The sequence below is a fragment of the Calliphora vicina genome, chromosome 5 (genome assembly GCF_958450345.1).
Source record: "Calliphora vicina chromosome 5, idCalVici1.1, whole genome shotgun sequence".
Classification (NCBI taxonomy): Eukaryota; Metazoa; Arthropoda; class Insecta; order Diptera; family Calliphoridae; genus Calliphora; species Calliphora vicina.
In genome coordinates, this window is record NC_088784.1 from 66,830,194 (window position 1) to 66,854,380 (window position 24,187).

General features: G+C 30.4%; 1 protein-coding gene across 1 annotated transcript in view; it reads right to left on the reverse strand.

The window, feature by feature from the left end:
- LOC135961339 (probable WRKY transcription factor protein 1) overlaps positions 1-24,187 on the reverse strand; it is a 63,923-nt gene that overhangs the window by 21,297 nt on the left and 18,439 nt on the right. Inside the window, exon 4 of the mRNA XM_065512835.1 lies at positions 12,755-13,875. Within this exon, the coding sequence (XP_065368907.1) occupies positions 12,755-13,875 (1,121 nt within the window). The remainder of the gene's footprint in view (positions 1-12,754; positions 13,876-24,187) is intronic.

Sequence of the window (24,187 nt, forward strand, 5' to 3'; positions counted from 1 at the left end):
TACCATTTTCGCCAACCTTTCAACTACATGTGCAAAATTTCATGGCAAAAAAAAAAAATTGGTTCATAACTCGGGTACAACTGCTGTGATTTTACTGATTTCCAACCATACTCGATGGTTTTGGTTGTGTATTTTATATTTGAGAATGTTTTAAAGAGACATACATACAAGGGGATATATGTAGCTCAATCGACTATGATATTCAAAAGTATCAAGAATATGTGGACTTTCTTGGGTATCAGATGAATATTTCTCAATATTACATACGAAATAAATGTTACACTTTTGGTCGTGGAGTGTATTAAAATGTATATGGTGCGTATGAGCATTTTTGATTACATGTACTTAAATAAATATTTATCATACGTCACCAATTATAGTTATGAAATTAACTTGAAATAAATTTAAACAGTCGTCGCACCATGGTGGTTACTTCTAAACGTTAGTTCGATTTCAATGAAATTTGACAGGATAAAAGAGGAAGTGTTGTAGAATTTAAGTAGGACACCTCGGGTATGTTGAGTTTTTAAAACGATTACATTTCTTAGTTTGTGAACCGATTTCAAAAAACTTACATATGTAAAATCTCGTCGTAGCTATCAAATATCTCTTACACCTTAGGAGATATTCGCATTTAAAAATTAAATTCTCAAGATTTTACTAATCCTACTCCAGTTTTATGATAAAAGGTCCAAATATTTCCCGATTTTATCAATTTTTTCTTTAGTCTACTAACAACAAACGTGTGTGTCAAATAAAAAAAGAATTGTTTAAAAATGATGACTGAATCCAATATTATATATATTTGAATTTAGAAAATTAAAAAATGGCGCTAGTTTTTTTGGAAAAAGGTAACTTTATTGTTTTTAAGTTATTTAAAAAAGTTCTATAAAGATGTATAAGGAATTTATACTTTTTGATAAGCTAACTTTACAACAAATATTTTAGAGGCCCGTACATAAGATGCATACACAGAAAAAATTATATTTCAATTCAAACATTCATCCCATATTGAACTGGTTTCAATTATTTCATAATTAAATCAAGTATTCATTTGCTCAAAAACAAAATTTCTTTATATTTTCTATTGAATTTTGTGTTTTGAATTTGATTGTTTTGACAATTCAATATACAATTTTCGTTATTGGTTGAATTTCAAATACAAGAATTATTGAATAGATAATTTTCGTAATTGAAACACAAAAAATAAAAAAAATGTGTTTTCAATTACGAAAATTATCTATTCAATAATTTTTGTATTTGAAATTCAATCAATAACGAAAATTGTATATTCAATTGTCAAAATAATCAAATTCAAAACTCAAAATTCAATAGAAAATATAAAGAAATTTTGTTTTTGAGCAAATGAATACTTGATTTAATTATGAAATAATTGAAACCAGTTCAATATGTGACAAATATTTGAATTGAAACGGTTTAAGAAATAGTTTTTTCTGTGTATTTTTATATAAAATTCGAATTTACAGCAAAAATTCTCAAATGGCATATAAAAATATAGTAACCCATCTAAGATGTCCCAATATGTTTTTAATTATTTTGTAAAGGCTTCCGATAACCCAAAAGTCTAACTTTTTGTTAACTCCGATTTCAAAAATTTTAATGCACATTCATTAGTAAACACACTGGAACTAAGGTAGCCAACAAATTATATACAAATATTGTCAATTGTGTGCGTGGTATGCTGTAAAAGTCAAATATTTTATATTATTTTATAAAAAATTAGAGTTTTGTAAATTTGATCAGAAGTAATTGTCATTACTCGCAAACGATTATCGATAACTGGATGATTTTTTATATTGGTAGGATAATAGTCTTTAAGAACTGGTATGATGTGTCACTAAACCATTTACATCTGCTGTGTTATTAAATTTTTTCTCAGGTACTATATTTTAGTCAATTTTTAAATTCAGTGGAAGATAAGTCCTTAGGGTCAAAAGGCGTTAAACAAATTTTACTACCAGGAGAAAGGACAAAGTGTCCTCTTTAATCCCATATATACTTTTTGACCTGTTATGACCTGTTTGTTGAACACTTTTTTTATTTGAATGAAATTACTCCCAAATTTTTTTAAATTTTTATTTTACCTGTTCATTGTAAACTTTTCAAGACATTGCGATAAAATTTGGTATATGAAATTGTTTCGACCCGAAGACGAAGCGTATTGAAACTGGCTGAAATCGATGTATTATTTCACCTAGCCCCCTTACAAAAGTCTTCCCGAAATTGGACCTTATCCGCGATAAATGTTTAATTCATATAGTTATCTACACAAATTTCGCTCCAAATAAGTTTTATATATACGGAAATCATGTCACCTAATTTTATGATGATCGGTCCATAATTTGTCACAGCTTCCATATAAGGCCCTCTCCGAAAATCACTTAAACGAGCATAAATCTCTTACAAATGTGGGTAGCTACACAAAATTCAACAAAAATAAGTTTAATATAGAAATAAATCAGATGATGAAATTTCATGGCCATCGGTCTATAATTAGTCATAGCTCCCATATAAAGCCCTCTGCCGAAAATTACTTTAATGAGCATAAATCTCTTAAAAATGTTGGTATACACAAAAAATTCAACACAAATAACTTTCATATAGACATAAATCAGACGACCTAATTTCATGGTGATCATACATAATTAGTCATAGCTTCCATATAAGGTCCTCTTCCGAAAATCAGTTTAATGAGCATATATCTCTTAAAAATGTTGATAAAAACATAGAATTCAACAGAAATAGCTTTCATATAGACATAAATCACAAGACCTACTCTCATGGCGATCGGTCCATAATAAGTCATAGCTCCCATATAATGAACTCTTCCGAAAATCATTCACGAAAAAAATTATAGTGTTGGGTATTATATGATCGGGCTTGACCGAACATACTTTCTTACATGTTTTTATCAGCTTATAACTTTCATATAAGCTAAATGTTGTCAAAAATTAAGAGCTTTAAATTTCTCAACAACAATATCTGTCTATCATAAAAACAAAAATCTAAAATACCTCCATCGGTTTAAAGGTTACAGAGTTTTGGCCTATGAAAAACTATCCAGGGCTACTGTGCGTCCCTGGTTTGTATATTATAGCCAAACAAATAAAATACCATTTTTTGGATTTTTCAAAACATTTTTGGGAATTTCTGGATTTATGTTAACAAATTTTAAAATTTGTTTTTGCTTACCATTTTCAATAGAAAAATCTATATAAGTGCAAAATTTCATTAAAAATATTCATAAAAAAATTTTATCTTCGCAAGAACTCAATAAAAAGCTTTTTGATTTATGAAATTGTCTAAAGTTATACATATTTATGAAAAAAAAAATAACCTATTCATTGATATACCTTATGTTTTTTACGTGGAAAATTAATTAGGGAAAACTTAACATGTCGCAGAGAATTTACCTTGAGGTAGTGCTAGACGAGGAGATTTCATATGTATGTGTATGTATATTAGGCAGTGTCGATTTGTATTGACGATCAAAAAGTAAAAAAATCGTATAACAGAAACGCAATCTACGGAAAATTCTAAGAAAGTTTCCTCAAGAAACTATAGGTCTAAAAAAATATATATGTATACTGAAATATCATTGGATAAAAGACGAAATGCGCAAGATAGGCTTTGATTTTAGACCTACGATTTCTTGGGGAAAATTTATTATAATTTTCCGTAGAATGCGTTTCTGTATACGATTTTTCTTGAAAAAAATCGACCCACCCTAATGTATATATATTTTGGATTCTAATAAAATTCTAAGACGACCTAGCTACGATCAGTAATGTTAGGTGTTAAAAATGGGAGAGATTGGTCAAACCAACAAATTTTTGAACAAAATGTCCTTCCGTAGTTTAAATACAATTAATATTCGAGGACACTTAGAAAACGAAAATTTGCCACAAATGGTTAAATCGTTAAAAAATTTTAAACATAATTTGTGCAAAACACACAAGATTCGGTGGTAAGATACGTCATATCCGACTATAACACTCTTTCTTAATTAAAATAATGTTTGATACGGATATTTACAATATATACCACTGTGCAGCGCTCTTGTGGACACATATTTATTGCCATTATTTTGTATGCGCTATATAGGGCAACACGTGTACATTTTAAGCCGTCAATAATAATGTTCATACTTTTTAAAATGTTCTAAAATACTTAAATATTTAAATGTTTTCTTGGTAAATCCTATTTTTTTCACTTTGCCTATTATCTATTTTCGTTTATTTTTTTATTTTTTTAACTTATATTTGAGCTACTTTAAATATGCTTTGATTCCTTTTTGTAAGTATCCATAATATTTGAATTATGTCTACGTTATTAAATCACACAAATAAAATGAATAAAAACAAAATCCCAAAGTTCAGCTGTTCCGTTTAGAGCTAAAAAATCAATAAAAGGTTAAAAGGATTTTACAACAGCACGTGTTTTCAATGTCGAATTTATTCCCTTTTTTCCCTATCATTCTTTTCAGTATTTTCCTCGATTATTTTTTCCTTTTTAAATTGTTTTAATATTATATTGACTAAACTACATTTGAAATGAATGGATTAGTTTTGTATTTTTCCATTTTATAATAACCACTATCGTAGAAAGGGAATTAAGAGCTTGACTTTGGACTTTTAAAAAAGCAATTGATTTTGATTTTTGTATTGTATGTGTTTGTATATCTACAAGGTTGTGAGAGTACAAATGTAAATCATTTTGATTTTTTTTTTATAATCTGCCCAACATAATATAAAATAAGTAAAAAAGTATAGTCGGTCAAGCAAGACCATATAGTAACCTACACTGACTTTATGAGCAAATCATTTTACTTTTAGAATTTAAATATCTTTTTTCGTGAGCGATTTTCAGAAGTGGGCCTTATGTGGGAGCTATGGCAAGTAATGTTTAAATGTGATTTATTTTTATATTAAACTTTTTTTGTGCGGGAATTTGTGAGTATAGAAATATGGAATTTGTGTTAAAAAAAGAGGACCTTAATTTTTTTCGTTTGCTATAAATTTGTAACGATGTCCAAACATGTGTCTATTTTATAAATAATCATCTCGAAACCTTATACAATTTTGCTCACATTTTCAGTATTTGGTAAGATAAGGGAAAACTATTTATGACCTTGAGGACACCGAACATCAAAGGCATCCTATATAAGGACCGCTCTATTGTACATAAAAAATTTACAACAAATTATTCAATCGCATTCTTTTAACCGAATGTATTAACTTTGATTTTTTTTACTTTGTGCCGCCTACCTTTTATTGTTTTCACTATTCATGCTGCACAGTTGTTATTTTATTTTTCGTAATTTTCCACAAATCTTTCCTTTTTTCCAATTTGACAATTTATTTAAGGGTTTTATTAAAACATCACTTAAACCGAAATATGTTTCCAAAAAGAGTAATAAACAAACAACCATAATAAATATTACTACTGTATAGTACAGTTTATTCAGGCTAAAAGCCAGAGAGCAGAGAATCAACATACAATTTCAGTTAAATCAACTTAAATCGTAGTTAAAAGAAATGTGTCAACATCTGAACATTGATGATTATGCCATCAATTGGTTGTTCCACCTTTATTCAATTGCAATATTTGATAGCAACAGTTAACGATTAAAAATGGAGCATATAGAACCCTACAAAAACAAAGAAATTTTAATATTATTTTTATACGATTTATTTTACAAAGTCCAATAGATAAAATCTTGACATTTTATAAGCAGCATGGCATTCGAATATTATAAATATTAATCGTTTTGCGATGCATAGTGGAGCAAAATAAAAATTTTTTAGAAATTAATCTGGCATTTTTAAATCGGATGAGAAACAAAAAATGGCACGTTTTTAAAAATTTTACATGTCGAAGATACGCTATTTTGAGCACCGCCCCTGGATCATTTGTAGGCTCCATTTTAATAATGGACATGATTCGACATGATTACGACAACTATACTATTTTCTTGGTAACAGCATATTGTTGTCAAAAACATATAATTTTTATTTTAATTTAGTTTCAACCATAATTTTTCTACTGCAAACGTTTATATTTTAATCGCAATTATAAATATTTTTTTTAACGTTTATTTATTTATCGAATCTGCCTTGCTTAGGCCTGAAAATAAGTAATAAAATTAAAACTAAATGCTCTCTGACGGGAGCTTTGATGTACATATGGGCCACATCTTAGTGGGGTGGTAGATCGACTCTACGAAGCATTGATCTTGTTTGGGTCTGTGTGAGATGTCTTGCAAGCGTGTTCGGGTGGTTCCGTAATTTCATGATGTATTTCTCACGGACATTCTTGAATTCATCTTTAACTAACGGTACTTGTAGGTCTCTGTGGATGTTCTCATTTCTTATGTACCATGGTGCACCTGTCATTGTCCTAAAAATTCTTGATTGGGCCCTCTGTATAAGTTCAATACTGGAATTACTGGCCGTTCCCATCAATTGGATTCCATATGTCCAGATTGGTTTTAGAACACATTTATACAGGATGACTTTATAGTCAAGGCTTAATTTAGAATGGTGATTGAGTAACCAGTGAAGGCTAGAGGCTCTTAACTTCATGTTAAGTCTCTTTGCTTCTATATGACGACGCCAATATCCAAGTGAATACCAAGGTATATAACAGTATCTGTCTGTAGAATGTTTATGTTATTTCACAGAAAAAACTATTTCTTAAACCATTTCAATTCAAATATTTATCACATATTGAACTGGTTTCAATTATTTCATAATTAAATCAAGTATTCATTTGCTCAAAAACAAAATTTCTTGATATTTTCTATTGAATTTTGAGTTTTGAATTTGATTATTTTGACAATTGAATATACAATTTTCGTTATTGGTTGAATTTCAAATACAAAAATAATTGAATAGATAATTTTCGTAATTGAAAACACATTTTTGTTATTTTTTGTGTTTCAATTATTGGTTATTTAAGTATGGCATAATTTTACATTGCAATATTTTCTCAAATAACTTTGATATGCTTGGCAGTAGACTTATAGGTCTGTATGAAGACGGCATTGTTAAATATTTTCCTGGTTTAGGTATCATTATGATCTGAGTAATTTTCCAATTTGTTGGGAAAACGTCTAGTCTAATGATCGCAGAAAACTATACAGATAGCACGATTATAGCTATATTCGGTAGGTTTTTAGTAATGGATGGCGTAATGTTGTCATACCCTGGAGATTTTTTTGTATTTATGTTGTTTGTGATAACTTTTCGAACGTCCTCGGGACTTACTCTGATATGATCATCCGCTGTCTCATGAACAGGAGGATTTTCCAGTACAAAATCATTGTTGGGTGGATTTGGATTAAATACATTACGTAGGTGCACGGCAAAAATTAATGCTTTGTCCTTAGCATTTTTTGCACAATTACCGTCAGCTTTTCTCAACGGAGTTTTTCCCTCTACGCAAAGTGTGGTAGATCGCAAATCTAACTGGACAAAATTAATAAATCACGTTGGGTTCACTTATGAATCATATAAAAAATGAGTTCAAATATATAAACGATTACAAAAAACCAACTTTTTTTTCGCAATGTATTTTGGGAGTTTTTACCCATTCTTCAAAAATTTTCTTTCGTGAAAAAGTAGAAGTCATACTGGAAAAGTGAAAAAAATGTATGGCGGTCGCAAGAATGCGCAAGATGTTTTTGATTTACCTTGAAGTGAACACTTGAAAGATTAACTCAAATATAGTTTTACATCGGAACTATGCGGAATAAACAGCTTTAACTCTACTTGAAAAAAAGAAATATTTTATTTTTTCTTTGTGTAGGTCATACTGGAAAAGTGAAAAAAAAATGTATGGCGGTCGCAAAAATGCGCAAGATGTTTTTGATTTACCTTAAAGTGAACACTTGACAGATTAACCCAAATATAGTTTTACAGCGGAACTATGCGGAATAAACAGCTATAACTCTACTTGAAAAAAGGAAATATTTTATTTTTTCCAATTTCTGATCTTCTTACAAAAAATAGTTTTTTTTAATAGTTACAATGGAAATAATTAAATGAAAATTGTTGCATATTTCCTTGAAATAGAGCTTAATAATAATATAAAAAAATTATGACAATAAAATCACCGTAGCCTTTTGAATCATAAACCAAAGTCACACAAAAAATACACTTCTCATTGAAATCTTAATGTACCTGTTGACAACAACTGACTTTAAAGCTTAGTTTTTCCTAATCGGAGCTAAAAACCAAAAAAACAAAACATGAATTACAGTTCCCTATTGTAATGAGAAGCTCATTAAATGATCAGAAAGAATGTTGCCAGACATTTATTTTTTAATTTTGTCCAGCTAGATTTGTGATTTACCACAGTGTGCTACGGGTGGTTTGATGTTACGTGTGGCTTTCCAAAGAGAATAGTTCGTATGTTTAGTATTCGTCAAACTCTCAATGTATCTTCTGTTTCTGCGATCCTCTTCTAAACAAATGGCTCTCTTCAGTTTTCTAGTAGCAATGGACAGCCTCTGCTTTGCAGCAGGTGATCTATTTTGTTGCCACTCTCTTCTAAGCTTTCTCTTTTCGAGAAGCAATCGTTCAATATCTGAATTGGAAATATGCATTTATGGCTTTCTAGGGATCTCGATCCTTGAATGATCCAGAGCCGAAGTAGTTAATGACGTGATGTCATTGACGCATTCGTTTATCTCTCCCTCACACTGTATATTTGGATTTGTGTGGATATGGCTACTAATGAACTTCCTGTATTTAAGCCAATTTGTTTTGTAAAACGGAATATTTTCAGGAGATTTTGGTATATTTTTCCCATAATAGGTGACTATTACGGGTGAATGGTCGGAAGATAAATCATATGATAAATCAAAACTATGTACAACTATTAAATATTAAGTTTCTATACGCTAAGTCATAATATGAAACCTGGACTGAACACAATTGATTGGTTTGAAGCGAACATTAGCCGGAAAACCGTAATATTCCACCATGACAACGATCGGCCACATGTTCCAATACTTGTTATAAAGTATTTAGAATTTAGTAGTTGAGAAGTTTTGAATCATCCGCATTATAGTCCAGACCATGCCCCGTCCGACTAATATTTGTTTCGATCGATGCAGAACGCTCTCTCTGGGAGTGAAGCCACTTTGGAGCAGAGTATTCGATAATGTCTTGATTCGTTCTTGGCATCAATATATGAGCAGTCCTTTTGTCTCGGAATCCAAATGTTGCCAGGAAGATGGGAAAAGGTCATAGCTAACAATGGCCATCACTTTGAGTAAACAAAAACAAATATTTAATTAGGGCCTTAATATTCCATCTTATGGATTTTGTGAATATCGGACCAAATTTCATTAGGTTTTTTTTCGAAAATCATTTAAATACCCATAAATCTCTTCTAAATTTCATAATCTGTTGGAAATTCCACATCAATAATCCACAAATACATAAAAATCTCCGAACCTAATTTTATGATGATAGGGGCATAATTGGCCATGGATCGCATATATGTATATACTTCTTCCTAAAAACACATTAACCAAAATGAATTTCTTGAAAAAATCGATATCGAAATAAAAAGTTACACAGATCAGTTGCACGATCCGGTGTATGCTTAATCTCTATGCTTCATATGACATCTTATTTAACACAGAACTGTCTTGTATCTATGGGATATGTTTGATAATGGACAAAGCACTGTGGTTCCAAATCAAAATCTAGGTAGACAAAATTATAAAAAATCGGTATCTTCAGAATTTGGAAAAACGAAGTTTTTTCGGAAGCTGACAATCTCCCTCCTCCAATACAAATGGATTTTTCAATTGGACATTTCGTTTTCTCGACAGAAGCGCCAGAAGTTCAAAAAATTTGAATCATATTTTTGTTAATTTTTTTTAATATTTTACTGCTTTACTAAATTACATATATATCAACTGTTTTACCATATAGAAGTTCATACTTCAAAACATAGATAAACATTGATATTGGCTTTTATTATGTGTATATCTTATATTTATGGGGCTCTCAATTTTCCTGTTATAGTCCTTTAAACTTGGATCTCAAATATACTGATATTTTTTTCTTCTAAGAATATTATATAGCTTGCCAATAAAAAGAGAGCCAAATAATTTTGTCCACCTAGATTTTGATATGGAACCACAGTGCGAAGCTTCAAATAGAGGATTCGACGAGATAAGCGCTTCGGCTCTCGGTCGGCTAACGACTTGTTATAAAGTAAATGCAACGGATGCAACCCAAGGATATTCTACTGAGTATGATCTGACGAGATAAATAGTTCGTTTCTCGGTCAGCTAACGACTAATTATTTGTAAATATAGTAATGTATACCATCCGAGGAGATAAATTCTTCGGCTAACTACAACTTATTGACTATGTCTATCTAATAAGTAGAATTCTACGAGATAAATGCTTTGGCTTTCGGTGGGCTAAATACGGATTTTAACCCTCCGTAGTCGCAATAATTTTCAATTGAGACTAGTCGCAATATATCAAATTGAAAATAATCTCTTCACTTTGTATTTCGTAATCATAAAAACAATATTAAATTCAAAGCATTTAAACGATTAATAAAAATATATGTATGTCTTATATTAAAATTCACATAAACTATTTGGGAATTATTAATAACAATATAATAATATACATATATTTGGGGGATTCAAACGGTCTCCTATTACGTCGTATTGTCAGAATATCGTAAAAAAAAATTTAGTTCAAACAAATTCTTGTTGTTCTGCAAACAAAAAAAAGTGTTATTTTATCACAAACCAATAAACATAGCTCAAAAAGTCTTATTAGTTTATAACTTTTATGTTTAAAACCAAACAAAAATTTGTTTAAACTAAAAAAATATTTTATGACATTGCGACAATACGACCTAATAGTAGACCGTTTGAATCCCCCAATTGTATTAGTATTAATTATCAGGACAAACTTAGAAAGGTGACTGCGATGAAACAGCTGATTGTTCTTGTTGTGGCGAAAAATACAACAAACCCAAAAGCAAAAACAACAACAGGCAACTTTGACAGTTCACCTACTTTTTAACAAAAACAAAGTACCTGTTGGTTTTGTATTGTTGTAGTGATGCAGTCACCTTTCTAAGTATGCCCTGATTAATTATGTTATGTTGATATATTGACTTTTGTAACTGCACGTTACAATAGCTCCCACATCAGATTCGCTTTCGAGAATAACTTTACAACAATAGGGCATAGAACGATCAAAAATGTTTGGTGTTGAAAATGGCCAAAAAATATTTTAAAACAAAATGTCCTTCCGATTTTTCAAATACAAGGAAACATAGAAAACCGATATTTTCCACAGTTATTGCTAATAGTTGACTTATGTATAAAAACACATGTTGAATTATTAAACAATTTCGGATCAAAATATATGAAAATCTTTGTTCGGACCACTATATATATTTTGATCCCAATAACATTTAAATGTAGGTGCAATTAATCTGTTTCAAAATTGTTATTATTACTCTAGGTCCAGAATCCATAAAAATATACAAAAAAAACTGAAATTTAAACTGCCATTTACATCCACTATAAATGAATTTCATTGTTTACATGAGCAGCGAGTCGGTCAAATGCTTAATGTAAAATATCATGCTAATCCAACCCAGTTAAAACGAAGTTTAGAAAAGGTTACTTTTAAAACTGCTGAGACGTGCATGGTATTACTGATAGGGCTTGTCTTCACTATAGTCTCCCTCATATTTTATTATTTCTGAAATCTATCTACACCATTTTCATCAGTAATTAGGAAAAAATCAATTGTAAATGAGATTTTTCATTTGATATTCAGAAAAGCTCAATTTTAAATTAGATTTTTCATTTGATATTTATAAAAAATCAATTAGTAATGAAAATTTTCATTTGAAATTCGGAAAATAACAATGGAAATTTAGAACTTTTAGTTTAAATTCAGAGAAGCTCAATTGAAAATAAGATTTTTCGTTTGAAATTCAGAAAATTTTAATTAAAAATGAGATTTTTCATTTTGAAATTCAGAAATTCCTAATTGAAAATAAAAATTTTCATTTGAAATTCAGAAAAGAACAATTGAAAATGAGAAAAACATAAATTAAAATGAGAATTTTAAGAGTAATATTTAATTTAAAGTTTTAAAGAATTACAAAATATTTAAAAATCAGAAATTTTCTGAATTTCAAACAAAAAATCTTATTTTCAATTGAGCTTCTCTGAGTTTAAAGTAACAATTCTAAATTTTTGTTCTTTTAGGAATTTTAAATGAAAATTCTCATTCTCAATTATTCTTTTCCCAATTTAAAATGAAAATTTTCATTATCAATTGTTCTTTTCCGAATTTAAAAATAAAAATCAATTTTTTCAATTGGTGTTTTCGGAATTTCAAATGAAAATTCTCAATTTCAATTGTTCTTTTCCGAATTTGAAATTAAAAATCTTATTTTCAATTGGTGTTTTCTGAATAACAAATGAAAAATCTCAATTCCAATTGGTCTTTTCTGATCTCATTTTCAATTATAAAAGGTGTAATGTTGAGTTTCAAGAAAATAAAATTTCCTTTTATCCGATTAATAATTGTCTGAACTGTGATTTTGAACGCTTTACGTCCTTCTGATTGTATGTGGCAATGTGTGAAATTGTACACGTGTGGGTGGGTAGATGAGTTGCTGTGTGAGTGTGTCAAATACAAACAAGATAAAATGGTACATTTACCTTTAAAGGGATTGATGCTGTTGGAGATGTATTTGTCAGTGTTTTTGTTGTTGTTGCTGTTGATTTTGTTATTGCTCCAACTGTTGTTGGCATCATTGAAGTGGACAAACGCTGAAGTCGTGATATTGGAATTCCTGTTGTTTTTACTGTTGTTGCTGTTATGTCTGTAATTGATGTTGAAAATTTGGGCTTTTTTGTTGGTGGCTCTGGTAAAATGTCACTGTCTGTTTGTAAATCGCCATTGTAAATGTTTTCATTTCCGTTGCTAAAATACTTAAATGTTGTTGATGGTCCGCCGTGATGAAGTTTTGCTTTATCTCCAGCTCTACTGCCGCCTCTTCCTGCCTCCACCTCTCCCGATGCTATTGTTTTATCTGCTGTGCTGCTGTACGTGTTGAAGTCTTGACCATATTCGTGATGGCGATTAACATGATGCTGCTGTTGTTGCTTTTGCTGTTGTTGTCGATGCTTAAGCTCTTTTTCATGTTGCTGTAAAAGTAGTTTCTGCTCTTGTTTTTGCTTTTGATGTTTTAAATGTTGTTCATGATGTTGGTGCTGATGTTGATGATGTTCTTCCGTTTTATAATCGTAGTATAAAACCGAAGGTAGATTTTCTGGAAAATTAAGTATTTTACTGCTGGAGCCACTAGAGCCGTAATCGTGATTATTGTTCATGTTGTTGTTGTGATTGTGTGCATGATGATGTTGTTCGAAATGTTCGTTCGTTTTATGTTGCTGCTGTTGCTTGTGCCGCTGCTGTTGTTCTTCCTGCTTCCGTTTATTCTGTTCCTTAATTTTCTTATTATGTTTTTCCTCCTCTTGTTGCTGATAGATTTTCTTCTTCACCATTTGTTTATTATGATGTATTTTATGTTGCTCCTGTACGTGCTCTTTCCGCATCAGTTCCTCCTTCAGGCCTTCATATTCCTGTTGCATTTCTCGTATTTCAGCCGAATCATCATCATCATATTTGTAGTCCTCATTGGTTTTTGGTTTTTTCATTGGCTTTAAAGTCGTTTTATATGTGGTTTTCGGATTTAATTGCATGCGTGTTGTGGATGATTCTTCAAAGGGCGTTGAATAGTCATCATATGTTGTTGAAGCTTTTGCGGATTTTTTATCTGCAATTGTTAACACGGAAATTAGTTCAATTACAGTTCGGTCAGTAAATAAAAATTAAAGATAAACAGGAAAACAGGAAAACAAAAACATTCAAAAATTGGTATTTATTTGGAGAGGATGTAGAGAACGAATGAAACAATTTAACTGCAAATGTTGTACATCAAAAATGCCGTTACCGAAATAGTGAAAAATAAATCAAACAAATGATATGAATTTATAAAAGTTAATTAAATTAAGTTGTTTAAATATTGTTCTCTTAAGAATTTGTTTTGTTGGTTATATCTAAATTAACTTTATTATTTAAAAACAAGGAAGAGAGCAATATTCGGCTGTGCCGAATATTTTATATCCTTCCCCAAGTTATATTTTAAAAAAAATTTTAAATATTTTAACGTAAAATATTTTTTTTTTAATTTTTTAGTGAAAAAATTTTATGCAAAATTTTTTTTTTTTTAATTAAATTTTTATTTTTTGTGAAAAAGTTATGATTTCATGATAAAAAATTTTTTTGGGGGGAAAAAAATCGGGTTAAAAAAATATTTTTTCTGATTTTCACCCATTGTAGGTCCGACTTATTATGACGTTATATACGTCGTTGCCAAGGACTTTGAAATATATATCATTAGATATTCATATTGTCTATATTAATGACAATATGGATCTAATCTAGATATAGATCAAAAATAGGTCAAAAATCGAGGTTGTCCTCTTTTTTTTCCTAATTTGTTGCCCAAAAATTGATTTTAAATATCAACAGAACTGGGTCTATAGGGGATATATTGATGTATGAATCATGTATTTAAGTTATTTGGGCGCTACGGACACAGAATCGAAATTTTTTGGAAATAAATCTGGCATTTCTAAACGGCAGGTCCGATCGGTATAAAATTCTACGTGGGCGTAGCCAAGGAGAATTCGAGTTCAAGTTATCAAAATCGGCCATACAAATGCTCCAGGGTCGTCGATATGGGGGCTCAAAATAGGGTACCTTCGACATGTAAAATTTGTTTCCCATCCGATTGCAAAGATTTTAATATTTTTGAAAAGCTCTAGGCTAGATCATGCTTGTGTGTGCTTATTTTATAATCTAATTGAGATATTGACTTGAAATTTTTTTTGTAAGACCAAAAATTAACTTATCTAAACAAAACAATATATCCCGGAATAAATGTGAATCAAATTGTTCCTGTTAAAATTTTGATATAAATTTTAGTTTAATTTCAATGAATATGTAATAAAATCTTTATTTATTAACGAAACTCAATGAAATTTTTAACGTTTTTTATGTTTTTTATTCTAAATAACAAGGTGTAAAAAACATGACAAAAGATCAAAGGCAATCCCGCAATTCCTAAAAATTGGAGCGAAAAAATGGTATTTTTTACAATTTTGCCTATAGGGTCCACATTTCCCTCGTGGCTGGGAAAATACTTTGGCGATAAATAGGGAATACATCAAGGTTTCCAAAGCTGTTTTTTGTTTTCTGATCCCAGCTTTGAGATTTTAGAACATGTGGCTCAAATTTGAACTTTTGATAAGAAATAGGTCAAATTCCGAAGGGCGTAGGGGCGACATATTATTTATGTATATCAAAATGTTCTCCGTAAATATATCTTTCAGAAAAAAATAGAAAGTTTTTTTTAAATAAAAAAGAGTTAAGTCACCTTTTCGCCCAAAAAACAGCAAAAATCAACTATTTTCTGAAAAAAAATCGTTTATTTTTGGATCCATAATTTATATTGCTCGGAAATCTTTAGTATCTTTAAGATATCGGAAAAAGTACCATTATTTACCCAATTTTACAACATTCAATCGATTTCCGGCAAATGTTCTAGTTATCCGATTTCACTTAAATTTTGCAGTAGTTAGTTTTAGCTGCTAATGAACAAAATAAGACCCATCCAAAGCAAATCTATTTTTTAAGGGCATGTCAAGTGGGGAGGGTATAGCGTTTGTGCAGATGTTTGTAACGCCCAAAAATATTGGTCTAACACCCACCTTAAAGTATACCAATCGACTTAGAACTTTCTGAGTCGATTAACCGATGTCCGTCCGTCTGGCTGGTTGGCTGGCTGTCCATGTAAACCTTGTGCGCAGAGTACAGGTCGCAATTTTGAAGATATTTTGATAAAATTTGGTACTTTTTTACTTTTTCGGCCCAAGGACAAAGCCTATTGAAACTGGCTGAAATCGGTCCATTATTTCACCTATCCCCCATACAAATGTCCTCTCGATATTGGACTTTATCGGTCATAAATGTTTAATTTATATATTGTTACGTTTTAACCTTTTCAAAACGTTTGTTTATTTCCTTTAAATAAACCGGATACTTTTGATTGCAAATAAAAGCCGTTTAGTAGTTTAAAAATTGTAACAACTCTTTATTTATTCAAAACGTACAACGACCACAGAATTAAATAGCCACACAATGTTTTTTTACCCCTTGGGATTAAATTTACCCCTTGGGCCGAAAAAATTATATGTGCCAAATTTTATCGAAATATCTTCAAAATTGTGATCTGTACTTTGCGCACAAGGTTTCATGGACAGCCACGACTAAAGTCGTAATTTTTAAAAATAGAAGGTTAAGACGTGTGCGCTGTACCAATGTCCATTAAAAACTCAATTTTTAATTTTTTGATTGTTACCCCCTTTACATTTCATGTGACGATATGTACATATGGGGCATTTCACGTCAAGTGAACAAACTTTTGAAATCGATGTCTTCCGATCGCGATGAAATTTGCACCAATGTTAGTTCTATTGGATAGTAATTCGGACACCATTTTTCAACAAGATCGGTCAAGAACTCTCTGAGTTATAGGAGGTCAAAATTTGACATTTTGGCCAAACAGGTGTTTTTTTTTATCCATATAACTTATTACCTATTGTTCTTAGCAAAATGTGTCCCAAATAGTTTAGATAGCTATTTATGCAATCTTTCGAAAAAAAAAATTAAAAAAATTTAATAAAATATTTTTGATTTTTTTTTTTTAAATCAAAAATATTTTTGACTTTTTTTTTCAAAATGGGCCCTTTTTATTTTTTTTTTTTATTTTTTTTTAAGAAAGCTTAGGTCTTTTCCTAAGCGACCTATATGGTCGCTTAGTGGGATGCGAGTGGGATATCTATCAAAAAAAATATTTTGTAACTCAAGATTTAAAATTTTTGAATTTTTTTGCAAAATCAAAAACTTTGTTGACTTTTTTTAAAAAAATTGACCCATTTTTTAATTTTTTTTTTTGCTCAGAAGAAAGCTTATGTGTTTTCCTTTAACACCCTTTTTGTCGCTTAGTGGGATGCGAGTGGACTCTTTTTTTATAAAAAAAATGTTTTGTAACTCAAGACATACACTTTTTTACTTTTTTTTGAAAAATCAAAAACCTTTTTGACTTTTTTTTTTCCAAAATGGACTCTTTTTTTATTAATTTTTTTTTCTCAAAAGAAAGCTTAGGTCTTTTCCTTTAAAACCTTTTTGGTCGCTTAGTGGGATGCGAGTGGGATATCTATCAAAATAAATGTTTTGTAACTCAAGACAAATGTTTTTAAATTGATTTTTTTCATATTTGCGTGTAAGTGTTTCTAAAACCTTAAAAATAAAAACCACAACAACTGACCGATAATAGCCACTGGAGGGGTGCAATATGAGGCCGACCGCTATTAATTTTCCACCCCCAAAAATTTGTCTGAGTTTTGTATCTTGCGGCTTTTTTAGTCAATCCTAGAGGTAGTTTTCAGCGCACGTGATTTTCATTGTTAAAATATCAGGTGCCCCAGAAACACATTTTTGGAATCAAGTGGAAATATTTTATGGCCCTTCTCCGAAGTACCAGTTTATTTATTATTTTATGACATTTGACTTTAAGAAGTGGGAGAGGTAGAAGTTGACAGGTAGGTTATTTATATGGTGGTTTATTTTTATTATTATTTGTAACATTTGGTTAAACTAGGTACTTTAGTATGTAAGCCCTTCTTGACCCTAATAAAAGATTTTAGATTCATTCATTAAAACGTACTACCTATATGATCTTAAAAAACTTGAACAAATAAAAGAGAAATACAAAACGTCACAGAGTGAAGCTGAAAGAATTCAACTTCTCACGCTTGCTCCAAGAACATGGAGTTCTGCAAAAACAATGACTGAGTTTGGAACGTCTCAACGAAAAGCAAGAATTGCTAAACAATTGGTTGCTGAGCATGGGATTCTCACACTCCCAAACAAAAAGAAGGGAAAAACTTTGGAGTGCGATACTAAATCTCTAATAACTCAGTTTTATCAGCGAGATGATATGAGTCGCCTGATGCCAGGGATGAAAGACTGGATGTCTGTACGAATCGATGGCACGAAAGTTCAAATGCCGAAGAGAATGGTTCTCTGTAACCTGAATGAATTATTCGCAACATTTCAATCTGAATACGAGGATTTCAAAATTGGATTCACAAAATTTACACAACTGAGGCCAAAACATTGCGTTTTGGCAGGAAGCAGCGGAACTCACACAGTATGTGTTTGTATTTACCATGAAAATGTTAAATTGATGTTGAAGGAAATCAACTTAAATTACTTAAAAGATAATTCATCAGAAGATTTACACCATTACCGCGATTGCCTTAAATTGACTATGTGCCCTAATGCTACAACTTCTTGCCACTTAGGTGAATGTTCGAATTGCCCGGAAACCACATCCATCAAAGAAAATTTAATCAACTCTTTTGATCGAGAATGTATTGAGGAGTTAAAATTTGAATCTTGGCTTCAGACTGAAAGATGCACACTGAAAACCATAATTTTAAATGTGGATGATTTTGTGGAAGAACTGTGTAGAGGATTGCTAAATTTGAGAACCCATGACTTTTTAGTAAAAGAGCAGTGGTCATTCTTCAAGGACTTGAAAACACATTTGAAGTCTGGTGAATTCATTATTTCATTTGATTTCGCAGAGAACTATAAATATGTTCTTCAGGATTCCATACAAGCATTCCACTTCAATAACGACCAAGCAACTATATTCACAGTAGTTATTTACTACATGAAAGAAGAAAACCTGGAACACAAAAGTATGGCAATCATATCCGACGATTTAAAACATGACACCGTTGCAGTTTATGAGTACCAGAAGATAATACTAAATTATCTAAAATCAAAATTTACAGCAGAAAAGGTATACTACGTTTCGGACGGAGCTCGTCAACATTTTAAAAACAAAAGTAGCTTCGCAAATCTTACAGCTCATGAAAAAGATTTTGGAATGCCAGCTGAGTGGCATTTTCATCCTACTGCTCATGGTAAAGGAGCATGTGATGGTATTGGAGCAAACCTCAAAAGAAATGCAGCGAAGTACAGCCTCCAGTGCTCTCATCAAGATCGCATCTTAGATGCGACTGCTTTATTCCATTGGGCAAAGAATTATTGTAAAGAAACTAAAATAGTTTTTAGTAGCAAAGAGGATCATGAGGAAACATTGAAAACACTAAAGAGCAGATTCGATGCTGCGGTAACAATCGATGGCACTGCTCAATACCATGCTTTCATACCGCTTGTCGATGGAAGACTCAAATTAAAAAAGTTTTCTGCATCTACTCAATGCGATTTCTTTCCAAAGCCACAAAAGAAGCCAGCAGCGAAATCAGTAGCTGAATCTAATAACGCCAAGAAAGGATTGACAAAAAAAAAGCAGCTAATAAAGGTGACAAATAAGGAGGATAAAAGTATGGATATTTGAAAATTTAAAAACTTCATAAATTAAGTGTAAAAATAGTTATTATATAAATTGATCTATTGTGATTAAGATTAAATTTTACTAAATTATTCATCTTTTTATTATTATTATTTTTATATATTAAATTAATTATTATTACAAATAAATAACAAAATTAAATTATTCAACATTTCCATAGAAAAAAAGTGATTTTTATTCCTGAGGTTAACATATTATGGGTATTACAGTATCGAGGCTATGAAATTTTAGTTGGGTATGTTACATACCATCGGAAAGGCTAATGTGTCTAGTTTCTCTGAGTAAGTTTAATTTTTAAGGTTTACACACAAATATGAAAAAAATTAAAATAGCGCAAATTTAAAAACCTTTGTCTTGAGTTACAAAACATTTATTTTGATAGATATCCCACTCGCATCCCACTAAGCGACCAAAAAGGTTTTAAAGGAAAAGACCTAAGCTTTTTTTTGAGAAAAAAAAATTAATAAAAAAGAGTCCATTTTGGAAAAAAAAGTCAAAAAGGTTTTTGATTTTTCAAAAAAAAGTAAAAAATTGTATGTCTTGAGTTACAAAACATTTTTTTTATAGATATCCCACTCGCATCCCACTAAGTGACAAAAAGGGTGTTAAAGGAAAACACATAAGCTTTCTTCTGAGCAAAAAAAAAAAAATAAAAAATGGGTCCATTTTTTTAAAAAAAGTCAACAAAGTTTTTGATTTTGCAAAAAAATTAAAAAAATTTAAATCTTGAGTTACAAAATATTTTTTTTGATAGATATCCCACTCGCATCCCACTAAGCGACCATATAGGTCGCTTAGGAAAAGACCTAAGCTTTCTTAAAAAAAATAAAAAGGGCCCATTTTGAAAAAAAAAGTCAAAAATATTTTATTAAATTTTTTTAATTTTTTTTTCGAAAGATTGCATAAATCTATCTAAACTATTTGGGACACATTTTGCTAAGAACAATAGGTAATAAGTTATATGGATAATAAAAAACACCTGTTTGGCCAAAATGTCAAATTTTGACCTCCTATAACTCAGAGAGTTCTTGACCGATCTTGTTGAAAAATGGTGTCCGAATTACTATCCAATAGAACTAACATTGGTGCAAATTTCATCGCGATCGGAAGACATCGATTTCAAAAGTTGGTTCACTTGACGTGAAATGCCCCATATATGAAAATGTGTTTTCAGATGAAAAATGTAATAGAAATTCAAATAGAAAACACATACATACCACACGCCCTGTGGTTTTTGGTAAAACATGCAAGTTTTATCTTTCATACTGTCTTTCGCAGAAAATACTTCAAATAACAATTCTAAAGATAATGAAAAAACATAATAATACAATACTTTAAACAATTGATCCATTAAGTAAACCAACAAATATTAACTTCGTAGAATTGCATTTCGATTGAAAGTGCAAATAATTGTATATTGCTTATTTGCAAAATAATAAAATAAAATGTTTGAATAATTTTGATTGAATTGATTTGAATTATAATAAAAGAGGATTAAAAATTAAAATTGTATGTGCTGTTTTTCTATAGCAAACGAGTACTTTGAGTGGAAATTTAACATGTGTTTTGTTATTGTAACAAAAACAAAATACATGTAAAATGTCCACTCAAAATGCTCATTCGCTGTAGAAAAACAGCACATTAATGGTTGTACCCTTGTCGTGGAGACCAATTTGAAATTGTGGGATTTCAAGACATTTTTTTAGTCACAATTATTTTTAGCTATTTCCTTAAGAAACATTTCGTGGACTATTTTCTAATATTTCATTTAAGATTGTTTCTTTCTTTATCCCTATTATACATATATGGGGTCAAAAATTGTGCCAGCAATGTTAAACCTCATCAAGTAAAATAAATGAAATTCATTTATTAACAAAAATATTTCTACTCCATTGAGCTGAGTCTATTTCAAAACTAATATACTTTTTTACTTGGACATCTTTAACCCATATTAACCCGAAGTCACAAATACTGTCGAAAGAAATTTCGTAGTCATATATTCGTATTCACAATATTGTAAAATTGTGTGATTTTAGTAATATGATCTAATAAGTATTAGCATGTATATTATGCATTGAACACATTGAAGACAGCAGGCTTCCGACTTCAGTCTGTCAAAAATAAAATTAATGCTGCCCAATTAGGATAATTTATATTTTTGTCAACTACAAAACAGAAATAATGTTGCTAATATAATAAAAAATGTAAATCAAATTAGTGCTTAAAAAATATATGGCCCTAATTTTGTAAATCACGTCACCAAAGTGATATTTATATGGAAAGAAAAAACAAAATATAAAAATTTTTTTTTGTTTTATATACAAAATTTTCAAATTATGAAAGGCAAATCAACGTTTGAATTTTGGTGCGTTTGTTCTGTTAAGAATTTGTATATAAAACAAAAACAAATTTTTAAAATTTTTTAAATTTTGTTTTTGCTTTCCATATAAATATCACTTTGTGACGTGGTTTACAAAATTAGGGCCTATATTTTTTTTACTTAATTAAGAGAAGTTTCTGATAACCATATTGAAATAAATTAATAACAGTTACATAAATTATTAGCACATATATATTTTTACTCAAAATAATTGTTTAAATCTTAATTACTTTGGAATTTTGTACGGTTATTTTTTATTAAAGTAAAAAATTAAATTGACACCACTGAATTATAAATCAGTTGTTTACTTTGAAGCTGTCATCTTTAAAAGTATTCATTAGCTGCCACTGCTTGATTTAAGCACGTTAAAGTGATTTTCGGAAGCGGGTCTATATGGGAGCTATGACTAATTATGGACCGATCGTAACAATATTTGGTGACATGAATTTTGTATATATAAAACTTATTTGGAGGGAAATTTGTATAGATACATATATAAATTAAACATTTATGCCCGATAAAGTCCAATTTCGAGAGGTCATTTGTATGGGGGCTAGGTGAAATAATGGACCGATTTCAGCCAGTTTCAATAGGCTTCGTCCTTGGGCCGAAAAGATTATATTTACCAACTTTTATCGAAATATCTTCAAAATTGCGACCTGTACTCTGCGCACAAGGTTTACATGGACAGCCAGCCAGCCAAAACTTAATAATTAGAGAAACCTCGATTTATCATGCCTCTAAACCGGAACAACAATTATTCTTGAACTGGAAAACAATAATATATTGTAAGCAGAAAAGACAAAAAAATACAAAAATCTGGATAAAAGCACAAAAATGACAAAAATATAACAAAATTAAATGAGCGACCTTTAACCGTTATCAAATTTTGTTTAAATATTCGGCATATGTTTATAAGTAGTTGACAGAGAACAATTATTGATCTTGAAATCGCCTCAAATCAAACTAAATGTATGTTAGCACTACCTTACAATATTAATTTAGGGGAATTTTGTTCGTACTAAACGAAGCCAATTTGTATATTGGAGCAATCAAAATTTTTCTACAAGATATCGTACCTTACTACTCCAATTTTTATATCCATCGTCGAAAAAATATATTGATTTTGTCATTCCGTTTGCAACACATCGAAATATTCTTCACAAACCAACAAACGTATATATATTCTGGGTCCTTATGAAATTCTAAGACGATCTAGCTATGTCCGTCCATCTGCCCGTTTGTGTGTCTGTTGAAAACACGATAGGAGCTAGCTGGCACAAAATTTCCACAAATATCCGCTTTTGATAGGGAATTTTCGGTATTAAAAATAGGTAATAGCGTTCATGATTTCACCTAGCCCCCATACAAGTGTCCCCCGAAAAATACTGTTTGAGCAGCCATAAATATGTTGATTATGCAGCAATCGTCATAAAATTTTGCATAACTTTGTCCTAAGTAATTACTGTAAATTATAGCAAAAATCGGGCAACATTTGGCCTTGGTAACTTACAAGGGCCCCCTCAGAAAATAACTTTAACTTTCATAATTGTCTTATATTGGGTATTTGACTTAAAAATTAGGGATTTTTTTTTAATTTTAGCTTTTAGTTTGAAACATTTGTGCAATATAAATTTATTCAAAGTATTGGCCATTGCACAGTGGGGCAGAATGAAAATTTTTTGGAAATAACTCTAACATTTCTAAGCGGCTGGTCCTATCGGGATAAAATTTGAGTTGGACATAGACAAGGAGAATATGAATTTAAGTTATTAAAATGGATCCTACGAATGCTCCAGGCGCGGCGCTATGGGTGCTCAAAGTACGGTACCTTCGACATGTAAAATTTTTAAATACGTGCCATTTGTTTGTTTCCCTTCCGATTTCAAAGATGCTTGCGTGTGCTATTTATCTCTTATAATTTCCGAGTTATAGGCATTTCAAAATTTAAATTTTAAAATTTGTCCATACCTTGGTCCGCTTCTTTAACCGAATGGAGTTGATTTTTTTTTTGTTAGTTAGACAACTAAATTACAAATAAATTTAAGCAAATAAAAAGTAAAGCAAAACTTCTTCGTTGGTACAAAATTCGAAATTTTCGAAGCAAAAAACAAAAGCTTTGTTATTTATACTATAATGTTTAATAACTAATTGAGAATAAATGACAGATAAGTGTCCTATTCAGAATCTAAG